Source organism: Salvelinus namaycush, chromosome 31 (assembly GCF_016432855.1).
Source record: "Salvelinus namaycush isolate Seneca chromosome 31, SaNama_1.0, whole genome shotgun sequence".
Taxonomy (NCBI): Eukaryota; Metazoa; Chordata; class Actinopteri; order Salmoniformes; family Salmonidae; genus Salvelinus; species Salvelinus namaycush.
Window position 1 is genome coordinate 6534172 of NC_052337.1, and position 18557 is coordinate 6552728.

An 18557-nucleotide genomic window follows, 5' to 3' on the forward strand; every position below is an offset into this window, starting at 1 on the left:
ACCAGCCTACACAGTACCAGACGACAGACAAAGGGGACATTTCAATAAAATGAAACATGTTTAGTGAGCTTTGCATTTTTGAGGCATTTGATAATTGATCAAATTAGGATGAAACAGAACACAGCTCCACAAAATAACACAGCCAATGTGACTCGCTCTAAGAGTAAGCATTCACTAAATGACTGAACTGTAAAATGTAAAGAAAGTCAAGGGCAGAACTTGACTGGAAGCCAAAGAAAACACGTGTGTGTGCGTGTGTGGAGAGAGCCAGAAAGGCGCACTATGAAACAGAGAGGAAGAAGATATCAAAGACAACACATTGATACATCCAGGAGCCATATCATGGTGGTGATTTGCACCATTTCACACTCATTTAAAAGGAGACAGCTGCAGGATGGTGGAGCCAGGGAAGAATATGGAGGCCTTGTCAAGAACAAGGGAGTTTTAACATAATGCTTTGGCTACACTAACCTCCACTACACAGCTCTCAGGGATGCTGACAAGCTGATGACATTCCAGAGGCATCGCGTCTGCACCACACACACACTAATAATCCCAAATAACTTCCCTTTCCCAAAGCCTGGAAAATCTGGAATTACACTAAATATTATAAACATGTCATTATGCAACAGAATATACAAAAGTCGTCTAGAATTACAGCTTTTTCTCAAATCTAATAAAATAATAAAAATGTATTTGTCACATGCGCCGGTGTAGACTTAACCGTGAAAATAGTAACAAGAGGAATAAAATACACAAGGAGCTATATTTTTTATTTAACCTTTATTTAACTAGGCAAGTCAGTTAAGAACAAATTCTTATTTTCAATGACGGCCTACCCCGGCCAAACCCGGACGATGCTGGGCCAATTGTGCAACGCCCTATGGGACTCCCAATCACGGCCGGATGTGATACAGCCTGGATTCGAACCAGGGACTGTAGTGACGCCTCTTGCACTGAGATGCAGTGTCTTAGACCGCTGCGCCACTCGGGAGCCGAGTACGAGTACCAGATCAATGTGCAGCTATATACAGGGAGTACCAGATCAATGTGGAGATATATACAGGGAGTACCAGATCAATGGTTTGGGTAACCATTAATTAACTATTTAGCAGTCTTATGGCTAGGGGGCAGAAGCTGTCTTGGGGCCTGTTTTCCAGCTGTATTATATGTGAATTTACTGTACAGATTTCAGAGATTTAATTTCATGCCAAATGCCAGGAGATATGCCCCATTTGGCACCTCAACGTTGTGTTAACTTTGATCTCTTTGATGTTTTTACAAACTGTTTTGTTGATGTGTGGCAACAGCTGGTTGCTCCTATAGCCCTATTCGGTCAGGATTCGTTTTACTGGGGAGGATAGGGACGTGTAATTATGTGCACAAGCACAAATCACCACATCCGTCATTTAAGTCCGGTCCAAATATGCCATGTGGGTCATTTTTACAAAGCAGGAGAATAATTCCAACCGGGGGGGAAAAAACAGTTTTTCGATTAAATCCAAGGTCCTCTGAATATAGTCCCATGCGAATCGACATCCCTGTGTATTGAGAGAAATGTCTGCGTTTGTTGCTCGCGGATTGAGCAAGAAAACAATAACTAAGTCAAATAAATGTATGCTTATAACAAAGTGCTGCTCAAAGCCTACAGAACCGTGAAAAAGTATTTGCCCCCTTTCTAATTGGTTTTGCAAATTTTTGATACGGAATGTTATCAGATCTTCAACCAAAACCTAATATTAGATAAAGGGAACCTGAGTGAACAAATCACAACAATTACATACTTATTTAATTTATTTCATAAAGTTATGCAACACCCAATGCCCCTGTGTGAAAAAAGAATTTCCTCCCTTACTCAATAACTGGTTGTACCACCTTTAGCTGCAATGACTGCCACCAAATACTTCCTGTAGTTGTTGATCACTCTCTCACATTGCTGTGGAGGAATTTTGGCCCACTAACAATTACTTTTTCACACAGAGGAATTGGGTGTTGCGTAACTTATATGAATACATTTGTAAACTCAGGTTCCCTTTATCTAATACTAGGTTTTGGTTGAAGATCTGATAACATTCAGTATGAAAACTAAAGAAAATCAGAATGGGGCAAATATTTTTTCATGGCACTGTATATATGAAGGGCCAACATGTATCAACTTTCACAGTGAATGCTTTTGTTTCTACGTTTTCTGCCAACTAATTGAACATCGCCAAGTGCGCCAGTAAAAAAATATTGAGCCTATTTATTAATGCAACCCTTGCTGTTTATAAAGCAGCATTACATCGAGCTAGACTTTTAGAAATGACAAGTTCACTTTCTGGGGGGTCATTTATGATGTCTTCTACTGTGGATCGCTAAAATATCCTAATGATTATGATCCAACTTCCTCATGATTATGATCCAACTTCCTCAATTAAAATATTATGGCGACCAGTGGCGTGTATTCATGTATGACAAGGGAAGCCAAGCTTCCCCCCAAAAATTGACCAAAAAAAACAAAATTAATAAATAGACAACTAGAATTGTCCTTCAATTTGCAAGTGGCTGAATACATCTCACCAGAGAAAGCATCAGAGAGAGCAAAACAGCGCCCCTCTGTCTCTCTATGTGTAGCCCATCTATCTGATGCTGTCTGGTCAAAAAGAGTATGACAATTTGGCGCTCACAGAATTGAATTTAATAGCAAGGAATTTAAAAAATAAAAGAATAGCCAATCAGCGTTGAGCTAAACTGAGTGACTACCGCAATGAAAAAGTGTTAAGGGAAACCAGTTTGGATTTGGCTATACACCAATCACATTACATCAAAACCAAAACGTAATTGAAAGAAAAAAAACGTTGTCCTCCGGTGGCTTTCCTAAATTAGCCATGGATGGAGATAGGGATTTGGACTCAGTGTACCGGCGATTCTGATCCAACCATAAAAATCACACTGTGCATATGTAGCTAGATATAGTAGGCCAATCTTAACTAGCTGGCTCATTGTTGCACATGAAAGTAAGTTAGGCCTAGGACAACAAACTAAAATAATGTAAACTACTATATGTTAGAGTCATAGACCGTTATGGCAACATGAAAGAGAGGATGGTGGTATTGACGTTCCTCTACGAGTATGGGGAAGGGATCAAGCAATATGCTTTGTGGACTTCAGACAGATGTTGCTCTCTGGTCTTGTGATGAAACAAATGTATGTGTGGTTGAATTTATTCTGCCTGTTGTCTTGGCTCTATATAATCACAGTGGCGTATGAACTAGCGGGTTATAGAGCACAAACAACAATTATTTACAACACAGGTTGTAATATGGCTTTTTTCCCCCTGGCTTGGCTTCACCATTGATTTTACCCACGCACCGCTACCGATTGTGACACTATATCAAATATGGTGTGGTCTGGTTTAGAAACTTTGGACCCAAGCTCAGGTTCTAAGTATAGCCTGTTATTACCTGGACATGTTGAAATATCTTCATGCCTAGAATTTAAAAAAAAAACTTCCAGGCTTCAATTTATTGAGAAAACATTTTTTATTACAGCGGGCAGTTTGGAAAAGACTAATCCCGTCCGAATCGTCCTCTGAAATAATGAACATTCTGGGGTAGGAATAATTACATACCCATCGTTCTCTAGTAATACTAATCCCGTGCGAATAGGGCATAACATAATAACATAACCATATGAACCCTTTCCCAATCGCTCCTCTGGAAGCTAAGCCAGGCTAGAACAGGGTTATGTTCACAATGCACACATTTTAAGAAAAGTGTCTGAAACTGAGTGAAACGGGGACATTCTATCTATTGTTTGTCCAATAACGAATGCTCATTTTGGTTGTCATGCAAAATGTTTCACTACGGTGTGTCCTAATGAACACGACCCAGATGAGCCTCTCAAAGCCATCCCGATTGAAAGGCATTTGTGCTCTCTCTCTCCCTAAAGAGTGTGTCCTCTCCCTAAAGAGTGTGTCCTCTCCCTAAAGAGTGTGTTGTGTTCTCTCCCTAAAGAGTGTGTTGTGTTCTCTCCCTAAAGAGTGTGTTGTGTTCTCTCCCTAAAGAGTGTGTTGTGTTCTCTCCCTAAAGAGTGTGTTGTGTTCTCTCCCTAAAGAGTGTGTTGTGTTCTCTCCCTAAAGAGTGTGTTGTGTCCTCTCCCTAAAGAGTGTGTTGTGTCCTCTCCCTAAAGAGTGTGTTGTGTCCTCTCCCTAATGAGTGTGTTCTCTCCCTAATGAGTGTGTTCTCTCCCTAATGAGTGTGTCCTCTCCCTAAAGAGTGTGTTCTCTCCCTAATGAGTGTGCACACTAAGTAGCAGTAGAATGTGGTAGTGTACTACGTAGTGCATACCTTAGTGCAGACCAGGTGTTGAGGTCAGGGTCACTCGACTGGAGCAGGAGGGTTCTCTGTTTCTCATCCAGGGCTCGGCTCAGCCACCACCTCCCCTTTGAATAAGAATGATATATTGAAATGGAATTGAACCCATCCCTGAATAAGACACATAATAGAGAAAGCTGTAGTAAGTGGTCGCCTAGTGGTCGCCTAGTGGTCGCCTAGTGGTCGCCTAGTGGTCGCCTAGTGGTCGCCTAGTGGTCGCCTAGTGGTCGCCTAGTGGTCGCCTAGTGGTCGCCTAGTGGTCGCCTAGTGGTCGCCTCAGGAACAGCCAACATGCTTACTACACCTGATTTCTATAGGCAGTATGCTTAGAAATACGTTTCAGCCATAAACACATTGACAATTGTTGATTTAAGACAAAACAAACTGTCAAAGACATAACATTTACACTACCACCAGGTATCCAAAATAACTGATTCCAGTCTGAGAAACGGTCCTGAGACAGTAGTATAGAATATACTGTTGTGTTATGTTGTAGAATTCAGACCCCTTGACTTTTTCCACGTTATTCTAAAATGTATTAAATTTGTCCCCCCCCCTCAATCTACACAGAATACCCCATAATGACAAAACAAAAACTGAAATATCACGTTTACATAAGTATTCAGATCCTTTACTCAGTACTTTGTTGAAGCATATTTGGCAGCGATTACAGCCTCGAGTCTTCTTGGGTGTGACGCTACAAGCTTAGCACACCTGTATTTGGGGAGTTTCTCCCCTTCCTCTCTGCAGATCCTCTCAAGCTCTGTCAGGTTGGATGGGGAGCGTCACTACCCAGCTATTTTCAGGTCTCTCCAGAGATGTTCGATCGGATTCAAGTCCGGGCTCTGGCTGGGCCACTCAAGAACATTCAGAGACTTGTCCCAAAGCCACTCCTGCGTTGTCTTGGCTGTGTGCTCAGGGTCGCTGTCCTGTTGGAAGGTGAACCATGGCTTCAGTCTGAGATTCTGAGCAAGTTTTCATCAAGGATCTCTGTACTTTGTTCCGTTCATCTTTCCCTCGATCCTGACTAGTCTCCCAGTCCCTGACGCTGAAAAACATCCCCACAGTATGATGCTGCCACCACCATGCTTCTCCGTAGGGATGGTGCCAGGTTTCCTCGAGATGTGACGCTTGGCAGTCAACCCAAAGAGTTCAATCTAGCTTTCCTTTGGTGCCTTTTAGCAAACTCCAAGCGGGCTGTCATGTGCCTTTTACTGAGGAGTGGCTTCCGTCTGGCCACTCTTCCATAAAGGCCTGATTGGTGGAATGCTGCAGAGATGGTTGTCCTTCTGGAAGGTTCTCCCATCACAGAGGAACTCTAGAGCTCTGTCAGAGTGACCATTGAGTTGTTGGTCACCTCCCTGACCAAGGCCCTTCTCCCCCGATTGCTCAGTTTGGCCGGGCGGCCAGCTCTAGGAAGAGTCTTGGTGGTTCCAAACTTATTCAATTTAAAAATGATGGAGGCCACTGTGTTCTTGGGGACCTTCAATGCTGTAGACATTTTTTGGTACCCTTCCCCATACATGTGCCTCGACACAATCCTGTCTTGGAGCTCTACGGACAATTCCTTCGACCTCATGGCTTGGTTTTTGCTCTGACATGCACTGTCAACTGTGGGACCTTATATAGACAGGTGTGTGCCTTTCCAAATCATGTCCAATCAATTGAATTTACCACAGCTGGACTCCAATCAAGTTGTAGAAACATGATGATCAATGGAAACAGGATGCACCTGAGCTCAGTTTCGAGTCTCATAGCAAAAGGTCATCAGTCACGTAAATAAGGTATCAGTTTTTTATTTTTAATACATTTGCAAAAATGTCTAAAAACCTGTTTTCACTGTCATAATGGGGTAATGGGGTAGATTGAGGGAAACATTTGTTTTAATCCATTTTGGAATAAGGTTGTAACGTAACAAAATATGGAAAAAGGGAAGGGGTCTGAATACTTTCCGAATGCACTGTATGTAGTGTTATGTTGTAATATATTATGGTTGTGATATATGTTGTGTTGTTGTGATATGTTATGTTGTGATATGTTGTACCTTGGGGGTGATTTTACAGAGGATACAGAACTTGCTAGTGCCAGTGGCTTCCTTCAGGTATTCCTCATTCACCAGCTCCCGTGCCAGGGCTTTCCAGCAGGGCTCAGAGACACTCTTCCCAGCTCCAAACAGAGGGTGACACCGGTACTTCTCAGGAACCCTTTGAGAGTACTGGAAGAAGAAGAACAAGGTCATGTTCATTAGGCACCAAGTAGACTAACGGAAACAGAGTGGGACAACCTGGACACAATCATTTTCCTGTTTTGTTCCAGTATGCCCTAATGAACATGACCCAGCCCAAAACTCTCAAACTCACTGATCCACGGAGGAACAGGATGGGGGCTGCGGAGCCGAATCTCTCCCCCATAGCACTGACGGCCCCCATCAGCTGGAATGCCAACACACCGTAGTCCTGACGCCCACTGTCCACTGTGTCATTTACACCGACTCTGTTCACCGCCCTGAAAACACACACATTCCCAATGGATGATCTAAAACAGGGCTGCCCAACCCTCTTCCTGGAGATCTACTGTCCTGTAGGTTTACAGCCCAACCCTCTTCCTGGAGATCTACTGCCCTGTAGGTTTACAGCCCAACCCTCTTCCTGGAGATCTACTGCCCTGTAGTAGATCCCACAGGACAGTAGATCTCCGGGAAGAGGGTTGGAGTGAAAACCCACAGGACAGTAGATCTCCGGGAAGAGGGTTGGAGTGAAAACCCACAGGACAGTAGATCTCCGGGAAGAGGGTTGGAGTGAAAACCCACAGGACAGTAGATCTCCAGGAAAAGGGTTGGAGTGAAAACCTACAGGACAGTAGATCTCCAGGAAAAGGGTTGGAGTGAAAACCTACAGGACAGTAGATCTCCAGGAAAAGGGTTGGAGTGAAAACCTACAGGACAGTAGATCTCCAGGAAAAGGGTTGGAGTGAAAACCTACAGGACAGTAGATCTCCAGGAAAAGGGTTGGAGTGAAAACCTACAGGACAGTAGATCTCCAGGAAAAGGGTTGGAGTGAAAACCTACAGGACAGTAGATCTCCAGGAAAAGGGTTGGAGTGAAAACCTACAGGACAGTAGATCTCCAGGAAAAGGGTTGGGCAGCCCTGGTCTAAAAGAACCCAAAGATGGTGGAAACAGAACACAGTAAACAGTGCATGTTATGTGGAGCTAAAAGAACATGTGGATGTTATTTTACACAGAACAGAAAATTGCTGGGAAAACACCCACCCAGATCGGCAGTTGTCACAGCACTGGTCAGTTCCCATGATGCCCGAGGTCACCTTTCGAAGCTGTTTGTCTTCAAAGTGGGAGAGGATCAGCCTAAAGAGAAATGAAATGTGAAGCAATACTTTGAATACAGGTAGCTATTGACACAATATACTGATATGTACCTAAAACATGTATCACTCATTACGGAACAAGACTGAACAGGAACAAGACTGAACAGGAACAAGACTTACTTCCTTCTGCACTTGGATGAGTTGAGATACAAGTCCATTTTGCCCATCATTTTGAGCTTGTAGCCCCGGAATTTGTTGTTTGCTACCTGGTTGATGAGAAACCTGTACAGAACAGCAATAAGACTCAGTTCAGGTCTGGGTTTCACTAATCTGAACTCTGAAGGCTTCATGTCAAGACAGACAATATTATTTATTTGTTATAACTGTCTTGTCTACCATTTATGAACTAATATATATATATATATATATTTTTTTTTACATTCTTATAACATAATCACAAAAAAGAGTGACCTGTTTAATTTTAGATCTGCTGGTGCCCACAGGACGTGGCAGGCACTTGGAAGTCCGTCTCTCCCAGCACGTCCAATCTCCTGGTAGTAAGATTCCATCTCCTTAGGGGCTCCATAATGGATCACCTTCCTGATGTCAGCCTTATTGATCCCCATTCCAAAAGCAACTGTAGCCACAATACACTGAAAACAATTAACAAAACCATATAAGTATGCTTGCATACAGAGGTGGACAATGTTTATGTGTTTTCATGCCTGTATAGAATCTGCAAAGAACCACAAACTGATTTATATTTGGAGAGAAGAGACTAATTCAACTAAATTTGGCATATATTTTGCTACTATCAATCTCTACACAGTATAGCAATAAATCTAACCCACCTGGATTTTAATTTTTTTGTTTCTTAAAGATTTAAAAGCACACCTGGATTTCATCCCTCATGAAGCGATACTGGGTCTCCCTCCTCTGTTTGATGCCCAGACCAGCATGGTATACACCACACGTGACACCCAGCGAGGTCAGAGTTGAGGTCACACGCTCAGCCTCTTTCCTCGAGGGGCAGTACACAATAGAGGACCCTTCAAACTCATAATCCCCCCTGAAATAGCCGACAGCAAATGAGACAAAAAAAAAGAAGCAATTTTGATCTAATTGGTCAAAACGTTGTGGGAGGATAGATTGCATTGTGCCGAGTATCATCTACGGAATACATTTTTATATCCAGCATCTGCTCAAAGACATTGGATGTCATCTTTTCCTATACAAACAAAACATGGATATTAATATCATTACTATGATAAAAGCTGGCTCCATATTCACCAATATTCCCAAAAGCATATATATACAGCACATATCCTGTATTAAAAAAAAAACATCATATAGCTAGGTCTACTTAAATATATTATTAACCTTCATTCAGTATATGGACCTAAATATATGTTGACCTATAAGCAATTAATATATGGGCCTACCCGGTGGTCTTCTTCAGGAAGCCATTCAGGTCCTGAAACACACCCCCAGACTTGCGGTTGACGTCCAGGTAGAGGTTGGGCCGGTCGAAGGAGGTGCAGGTGACGATGGGATGCTCCAGGTTCAGACTCTTCACTATGTCCTCCCTGATGGATGGGCTTGCAGTGGCAGTCAGCGCCACGATGGGAACCTGAACACGGAACACAGTCAATGGGAACCTGAACACGGAACACAGTCAATGGGAACCTGAACACAGTCGTTCAATCCTGGTAAAACGTTCACTTGACACCATTGTAAGTCCTGCACATAAGAGTACCATAAGAAGGATGTCAGCGTTTGCCAACTGTCCACGATACATAGAATTATGTAGCTGACCTGTTATGCAACATCTGTTATGTCCTCATTATGACATGACTACATAAGAATTATGACGGAGGATTGCCTCTAATTGATAATATATTGTTTAAGATGATGGCTGTCTGTGATAGAATAGAATAAAACTTTATTGTCCATTCAGGATGGACATTTTTCTTTGGCATCACCAAATGATGTATGCAATGAGAGACTAATGTTCTTACGTTAGGTAGACTTCTCTTCAGGTTTCCCAGACTCCTGTATGCACCTCTGAAGTCATGGCCCCACTCAGAGATACAATGAGCCTCATCCACCGCTATCAAAGAGATTCCTGCAGGATAAGCACAGCAGAATGCAGAGATAACTCACCCCAGAATAGTTATTTTCCCCAAAAAACATAAAGATCCTCTTTAGAGTTAAATGATTGTTCGTCCATTGCCTACCAATGAACTTAAGATAATCTTTGTTCTAAAGATGATGTTTCTGGGAAACACCTCCATCAGCTATATTCTCACTGCTAAATGTAGAAAAAGACAAGGCTTGAGAAAATGGAATATATCTGTATAAATGTATAAGGAGATATATTTAAAAGAAAGTCATGAATTGGAACCTAGAGTTCACTCACCTATACTTCTATCGAGCTGTTCGAGTAGAGCTACATTGCCTGAGCAGTATTCTGGGGTCATGTATACAACTCTGTATTGCCCCCTAAAGACAGAATAGGGTCATGTTATTTTCTGCCTAGTTGGTACATAAGCAGGCTTTACTTATAACAGGGGTGCAAAATTCAGGCTTTCCAGTTCCACAGTCCTGCTAGATGTTGTTTAGTCTTAAAGTAACACTATGCAGAAATCGCTCCGCCATTACCTGGTTGCTAAAACTAATAGTTTGCTTAATTTCAGTTTGTGACAAAATAAGATTTTCTATACTATCATTGTACCATCCAAACCACTGAAATATATTTAATAACCAAAAATATGGTTGTTTCAGCTGGTGTACAAACAAAACTTAAGAACTGGAAGCATAGAAATAGTGCACCTAGAACATATCTACCTCTTAGATTTGCTTTCAAGTAGAATGATAGATCTATAACTTACATTTCTATGTGAATTTGAGTCACCCAAGAAGTTACATATTGCCACTTTAATTGATCAATTTACAGTTCATACAGCTGGTAAACTCGGTACACTGTGGGCCTGGGAGCTGACTTATGACATTGGTAGCCTGGTCCCAGATCTGTTTGCTCTGGCCAACTTCATTGCTCATTGTCACTGGCATGACAAGGAGTTGACATGATAGCACAAACAGACTGGCACTCAGGCTACAATGCCCCTTGAGTGTAAAAAGTATAAATTAGTATATTACACATTGTGACAGAACAGAGGAGAGGGTGCATGTAAACATCCCTTTAGGGACATATCACATGACTACATTTTCTGTCAGAACTAAGAACAAAATACTTTTATGCAGTTGTAATACTTTAGCAGTTGGCAAATATTTAGTAAAATATTTAAAAAAATTGAAAAGGGGCTTACTGTTTCAAGCCGGCTAAAACATTTTTGGTCTGAGCGGAGCCGAGAAAACAAGCTGGAATGTTGGACATTCTGGAAAATAAAGAGAAAACCCTACGTTGTTGCAGGGGAACCTCACCATGATCTCACCTGGACAGCGTTCAGGTTGTGGAACGTTGCAGATAGAAATATCATGAGCTGACATGGTTCCTTATTCTACATGTTAGAGGGGTGTTTGTTCTACATGCTGTTTTTCTATCTGCACGTTGCACAACGTTATGTCCTGCTGAACGCACCACTGGCTGACTAGGTGTCACCTATAACCCAAACACTACATACTGTTTCACTCAGAAGAATACCAACATTGATGAGCTCTAATGGTTACCAGATACTTCTATTCCTGCAAAACATGACATTTTCACATTCTTCAATATATATGGGGAAAAACAAGCAGTCGAACTCATGTGATTATTTCTATCAATGGCGTATGACAATCAAAATATGTTAAAAGTAGAAAATGACATTGGTAGGTACGGTATTTTTAAAAGGTTACTGGTGCTAAAATGTTGCTACTCACTCGAGCTGGAGCACTTGGTCCTCCATGAGAGCGATGAGAGGACAGATAACAATGCTGACGCCAACACAGTACACTGGGGGGAACTGGAAGCACAGGCTTTTCCCATAGCCTTCAGGGAGACATGGACAAACACTTAGTTTAGCTAGTAGAATACCAATGGCTGACATCCTCATTGATTTTACATCACGTTGCATATCTCACCTACTAACCCAAGATGTTCCATTACAGAAAATAGTTAGTTGAATAAGTGATAGCATATTTTCCTTAACTATACTGTGACGACCCTCCCACTCTGTCTACCGAATTTCTTTCTCTTTGCTAATTTCCTTAATATGATGTTGGTGGGCGGAGCCGGGAGGGTTGTCAGGGAAACACACCCAAGTCCAGGTGTGTCCCGGGGATAAATACACCTTTCCCCCCATTCATTGAGGAGACTCTCTCCATGCAAACACAATGTATGTTGGTTTGGTTGTGGCATTTTGTGGTTTGTTTATTTTGGCATGGCTCCATATTATTACCATCTTTGCACGCAACCACACACCATTGTTAATTAAAATATAGTTTACTTTAGTTAAGAAATATATTTTTGTTATTCCTTGATCTCTGCGTTGTCTCCCTTTCTGTTAAGAGCCTGTTCGTGACTATACTCATTCAGCCTGTTTCTGTCACATACTAATTAAAGGATGTTGTCATCTGTAACTATAATTCAAAAAGGCACTCGCACATCTGAGCTGTCTTTTTTTCAGGTGCACAGTAACAGTTGAATAAAATGATTAAAACTAAGAAACCTGAACACTGTTCTTTATTAAGCTTTACGTATCGACCACACGACCTTCCTCAGAGCTTTTGTGATTTTTTTGTGTGAATCTGTAACTACAAATATATTTGCAGTACCCTTGAATATCCCGCAGCAGAACTAACTTACGCTACTTGTCATACAGGTCTGATTAATGTGCATAGAGATTTCAGAGTCATAACGAAACCCTCCACTAGGTGGCAGTGCAATAGCAGTAGTATAAGTGCAAGTACATCAGATTTGAACAAAAGGATGAAAGCCCAATATATATATTTTTTTTTATGTACCTCTTCGGGGAATATTCATTTACGAACTACACTTTATTATTGGAACTATACGATGCCATCCATATGGATGCTCATATTACCGTGACGACTTAGTCAATTATAATTAACTTAACACGATGGCGAGTGGGGGATGGAACTTACCTGTTGCCATGACAACAAGGTTATCTCGCCTCTCCTTCAGAACAGAGTGAATTACTTTCCATTGTACTCTGAAACAGAGGGGATTTCTCTTTCATGTACAAATGACAAATTATAATATGAACATATGGGGGAGGGGGGGGGGGGGGGGGGGGGGGTGACTTACGGCTTGAAGCGACTATGTCCAAAATACATCTTTAGACATTTGATTTGTTCAGGGAGTGGCTCTGGAAGAGATGGATCTGGATGTGGAGAGCGGGAAAGAAGCCTCAATAGACTGACACAGAAATACACTCACATCAGCCTGAGTACATTTGACACTGGAGGTTAACATCTGCCCGAGTACACAAGGCTGGCGATTAATCCGAAACTGCTATTCCAAAACCCTGCTGTTGGCAATGAGCCCAACTCCTAGAGGGAATTGGATTAATAAGTAGTTTGTGGTATATAGCCAATATGCCATGGCTAAGGGCACTCCGCATGCGTCGTACGTAAGAACAGTCCTTAGCCGTGGTATATTGGCCATATACCACACCCGGTTGGGCCTTATTGCTTAAATCTATCTCAACGTGTGATTTTGAATAGGTTTCTGTGTTGGTATTGATTTTTTAACAGAGTAGAGCATGATTTAATTATAATGCTGGCTATATAGGTCAAGGGATTTGTGTAAAGGCTCACCACTATTTCCACTGCCTACAGCAGAAAATTATAGCTATTATTAGCTCCTTTTATTAAAATGTACCATCACTCTACTTCAATCAACACACAGTAGACTGAGAGCATCCTCCTTTTACACTCGCAATAGATTATAATAAGGCTGCCTATTTGTCAGTCAGTCCATTAGTATTTCTCCACAACAATCTTTGAAACCTAAAACAGCTAAGACATAGCTCCATCAGTACCAAAATCTTCTTCCTCCAGCTCCTCTATGTCATCCTCCTCATTGCCAAGGCCAGAGGGCATTTCCTCAGGTTGGTGTTGCTTCTGTTGAGTCAACCTCTCCACTTCCTCCACACACTGAGGTGAGAAACATCCAAACCACATCATCACACAAGGCACTGGTTCTTAACCAATAGCAGACCTGGGGCAAATGCTTATGTCAAATATACTTTTGTACACTTGAAAATATAATACGTACTTGATTTAGTTTGGAGCTCGTACTTTCGGGACTAATCCATTGTTAGGTCGTTATTGTAAAATAAAATATGTTCAATAACTTACCTAGTTAAATAAAAGCAGAACATAAATACATCCATTGGTTCAATTGTACAAAGCAAACAAAAAACCTAGCTAACAAACTCATGGTTTTGACATATTTGATCAAAATCAAGCTAAGAAACTCACGGTTTTGACATATTTTATACAAATCAAACTAACAAACTCACATTTTTGACATATTTTGACCCAGGCCTGCTATAAGAAGGTTAATGAGAGAAATCCACACCTCAGACGTGCTTGAATGTGTAAAACTGGCTTGTTGAGAATGGGCATACTGACTGATGAGAGGTTAGGATAACATCTGTAAGGATAATGTATGGTAAGAGGGGAAATCCATCGTTCTCTCTAACATCCAGACTATTACCTGTAGCATCTCGCTCTCCTCCACTTTGTACAATAGGTCTGCAGAGTCATCCAGGGCATTTTTATCCTTCAATAGAAAAGACAAAAGAGCAAAGCATTAAGAACCTAATACTGTGGGTGAAGTTGATTAGTGAAGATAATGAATGAGGTCTACTGTAGCTCAATTGTTAGAGCATGGCGCTTGCAACTAGTGTCGGGACGATACCAGTATCGCGATACTTGTTAGTATCGTGGCAAGGAAACAAAACATGAAGCGGATTTACCTTCTTTAGGAAAACATCCCTAATGTTGGAAACAAACATCATTATATTGTCATCCAGTCCAATTTATTTTCCAAGCTATAACACACAATATTTTACATACAGCAGGTTTTTAAAGGACCAAAAGAGTTTAGTCTGCTTGTTTTATATTTTTGCTATGGAAAAAATATTGCGATACTTGTATCGCCACAGCCCTACTTACAACGGCAGGTGGGTTTGATTCCCGGCACCACCCGTACGTAAAATGTACACAAGCATGACTAAGTCTCTTTGGATAAAAGCACCTGCTAAATATATTATTATATGTGACTGCTCGGCTCGATTTGATCTTATGAAGCAACATTTGAAATTGTGCTTTTTTTTTTTATTTTTTTTTTTACATTGGATAAAAGTAGAGACTCAGAGCTAGAAAATGGTATATCATACACTCCAGTTGAAGAACAATGGGAAAGTAATTCTGCTTCGAAAGTTGATAAACTTGTAACCTCACTTTTAAAGAAAATGGCCCTTGAATGTTTTTGGTAAACCTACTGGAGAGCTCTTCTTCATCTACACTAGCGTTTCCCAAACTCGGTACTCTGGAGGGGGGCACGTTTTGGTTTTTGCCCTAACACTACACAGCTGATTCAAATAATTAAAAGCTTGATGATTAGTTTATTTTGCTAGGTCAAAAACTAAAACGTGCACCACTTGGGGTCCAGAGGACTGAGTTTGGGAAACCCTGGTCTACACTCATTCAGCATAGTTCACACACTCTTAAACCCTGGTCTACACTCATTCAGCATAGTTCACACACTCTTAAACCCTGGTCTACACTCATTCAGCATAGTTCACACACTCTTAAACCCTGGTCTACACTCATTCAGCATAGTTCACACACTCTTAAACCCTGGTCTACACTCATTCAGTATAGTTCACACACTCTTAAACCCTGGTCTACACTCATTCAGCATAGTTCACACACTCTTAAAGCCAGAGTGCGCCCTGGGCACTCGTAAACTCAGAGAGTTGGTAGCTACTTCAAGACATGAGAGAACAGCTCACTCTGACCATTTTACTCGCCATAGCTGAGCTGGGTAGGCGGTTTTTATGTTATCCATAGTGTTGGTGACTGTAACTATGCTGCTGGCAACAATTTATTTACGTTTTTTCCCCCTGACGTTTACTGACACCGGCCATATTATGATATGCAGACTTAAGACATTCTATTGAAACTAGTGACACAAATACTACCAGTTGTTCAAACTTCCATCCCTATTGAATAAGGGCTAAATATATTAGTTGTTCTAGCCCACATCAGTGGGACAATAAATGGCTGCCAACAAACTTTCAGGACATTTGCATGAAGGTGGCATAATGCAAAATGAACAGAGGTCAATAAAGGACTCTCTATCCTTAGCTTGTTTCCTGAACAATGACATCTAATGTAGAATCCTCCACATAAATACAAATGGATATAACCTGGTTCCAGATCTGTTAGTCCCGTCTTATTGGTTATTGGCGTGACGATGACCATAGAAATTGGCATTACAGCACAAACAGGTCTGGGATCAGGCTAAATAGATTTGCTCTTCACCTGGAACTCCAAAGTGGACTGCTCCTCCAAATCCTCCTGCTTAGCTTGCCTCTCCAGCATTTGAAGCTCATACTCTGAGATATCCAGGGACATGATGCAGTCTCCTTGATAGTCTATGGGTTTGCTGGCCTCTTCCATGGGTTCAGGAACCTTAAAGAGATCTATGTTAGAGTGATTGAGGTCCTCATCTTCTCCGGGTGAGCCCTGATCCATCTGTGTTCCATTGGTTGCGTCTGTTCCGTCAGGACTGAGGGTCTTGTTCTCTGGGAGGTCGTGAGACAAAGGTTCTGGATCTATGTTTGAAGCTGAGGTGTTGTTCTTTGACAGCAAATCTCTCAGAGCAGTGAGACTAACATACAGGTCCTCCACTAGCGTTGCAACGCTACAATGACAAAAGAAAAGAAATGCATTTGAGACTGATTACATTTCTGACCTTGTCTGTACTGTACTTACGAATCAGACAAATGAGTGAACAACAATCTTGATGTTGGAATAGTAATGTCTGTATACTGGACCTCTGGATGTCATTGACTTCTTCTGGGATGCTGCCAGCTAATTCCTCAATTTCATTGGCCATTTGAGACAGCTTGTCCTTAAGGCCAGACTGAGAATTCACTCCTTTATTGGAGCACAAAGAGACATATATTTTGTTTAAAGATACCGCTATTAACCAACCAGAGTCTAAGCCGGGGGAGGGGGGGGATTCTACTAACTATACAGAATTGTTTTATGAAGGTCATACCAAAGATCATTTAGCATTTTAAGACCCCTTAAAAATATATTTTTTTGGGGGGGTCCTTACTGCTATTAGCTTATTCACTACATGGAACAAATAGCCCCCCCCCCAAATAAAACAAAAGGAAGTTTGTTCTGAAGTGTCTCTCCTATATCTGAGCGATATAAAAAAAGATCTGACTCATTTCATTAAACTAGGTGTATATCACGCGTCACTAATTCACAGGAGAGCCATTTGAACTTACATTTTTATCAAAATGATTTTTTTGGCAGAAATGCCTTCTGGAACATGATAACTTTCATGTGCCTTAATAACAAACTTGAATACCATCTGTAAATATGAATACAATTGTTAAATTACGAGCCTAGTTGGTTTAGTCAGAGAAACAGACAGGAACTTTCAAGCTAGCCATGACTGGCTGAGATAATGGATGGGCTGGACATGCCAAGAGACAAGTTTGGATTGGTATGCCATGTAGCACGCTTCTGTCTATAACATGAGCTGCTTAGTATGTGTATAAAAATAAAGAAAAACCCTGGAATGAGTAAGTGTGTCCAAACTTTTGAATGGTACTGTACATGTTTGTGAGAATCTCACCTTTGCACAGAGGGTTAGCCCAAACAGTATGGACACTACAGACAGAAGGCAGATTGGCTGTATCGACTTCAGACGAGTCTCCTGACACTTGTGGTGGTCGTAGAGCATAAGAGTTCATGAGAGTCTCATCTTTCCATAGAGGGGTCATAATAGTTTGTAGGCCAAACCCTTCAGACGCTACCAAGGATTTTGTGAGAAGAACCATTTTCAGGATGTCTCATGGTCTGATAAACACCGCTCTAGCTCTGTCACCTTTCACCGCAAATGCAGAAGAGCGACATAGGCGGAACCGGTGGATTGAGACGCAGATATCTCTATCTTAAACTGACAGATTTCCATTGGGATTTAAAAAAAACATTTTTCTAATTTTATTTCCGCGGGGGCGTGGACATGGACCTTAGGGGGTTTAAATGAAGGAAACCAATAAAATAACTGGGATTTGAGAAACATAACACATGTATGACACATCAAAGAAATCTACACAATACTCACCAGGGTCCATAGTATTCAGTTTGCTATGAATGATCAGGCCAGCCTAGGCAAGACAAAAAAACAAACAAAAAAAACCATGGCTGATAAACAAACACAGAATCCCTTGCACAACTCTCCCACAAAACCAGTTCTCTATTCTTCCAATGACACAATATGATACAGTAGGTTTTCCCCCACTCACATAAGCATCTGTAGCTGCGTATCTTTTCTGTTCCTGGGAGAGTTCAAAGTCATCCCAATTGCTACAGCGCACATCCTGCTGTTTGAACAGCCTCTTCTTGAACAGGTGCTTGACGAGCCCATCCAGACTCCATCTCTCACCGCATCGCAGCTGGAAATCACAGAGAATTCTAGTCAGTGAGGATATAATACTGTATGTAGCTTTAGAGCAATCAAACAGTCCTTTTGCTATTCCTCATAGCATGTTAGCAGATGCATTTTGGGTGAAATATTTGAGGCCAGTATTTTTGCTGTATTTGGAATGATACCTTTTTAACTTGACATTTTGTTTAGGACTTGACTATATGGTTACAC

General features: G+C 41.4%; 1 protein-coding gene across 4 annotated transcripts in view; it reads right to left on the reverse strand.

Annotated features, from left to right (window-relative positions):
• Positions 1 to 18557, reverse strand: part of wrn (WRN RecQ like helicase) — a 35020-nt gene that overhangs the window by 13952 nt on the left and 2511 nt on the right. For all 4 annotated transcript variants that reach the window (XM_038970507.1, XM_038970506.1, XM_038970505.1 and 1 more), the window contains exons 6-25: positions 18205 to 18354; positions 18024 to 18066; positions 16714 to 16816; positions 16199 to 16580; positions 14364 to 14429; positions 13684 to 13798; positions 12948 to 13023; positions 12785 to 12852; positions 11561 to 11669; positions 11008 to 11076; positions 10098 to 10180; positions 9697 to 9803; positions 9121 to 9308; positions 8573 to 8747; positions 8150 to 8331; positions 7859 to 7960; positions 7626 to 7718; positions 6716 to 6860; positions 6400 to 6570; positions 4329 to 4423 (exon numbers count right to left, since the gene is read on the reverse strand). In XM_038970507.1, the coding sequence (XP_038826435.1) occupies positions 4329 to 4423; positions 6400 to 6570; positions 6716 to 6860; positions 7626 to 7718; positions 7859 to 7960; positions 8150 to 8331; positions 8573 to 8747; positions 9121 to 9308; positions 9697 to 9803; positions 10098 to 10180; positions 11008 to 11076; positions 11561 to 11669; positions 12785 to 12852; positions 12948 to 13023; positions 13684 to 13798; positions 14364 to 14429; positions 16199 to 16580; positions 16714 to 16816; positions 18024 to 18066; positions 18205 to 18354 (2522 nt within the window). The remainder of the gene's footprint in view (positions 1 to 4328; positions 4424 to 6399; positions 6571 to 6715; positions 6861 to 7625; positions 7719 to 7858; positions 7961 to 8149; positions 8332 to 8572; positions 8748 to 9120; positions 9309 to 9696; positions 9804 to 10097; positions 10181 to 11007; positions 11077 to 11560; positions 11670 to 12784; positions 12853 to 12947; positions 13024 to 13683; positions 13799 to 14363; positions 14430 to 16198; positions 16581 to 16713; positions 16817 to 18023; positions 18067 to 18204; positions 18355 to 18557) is intronic.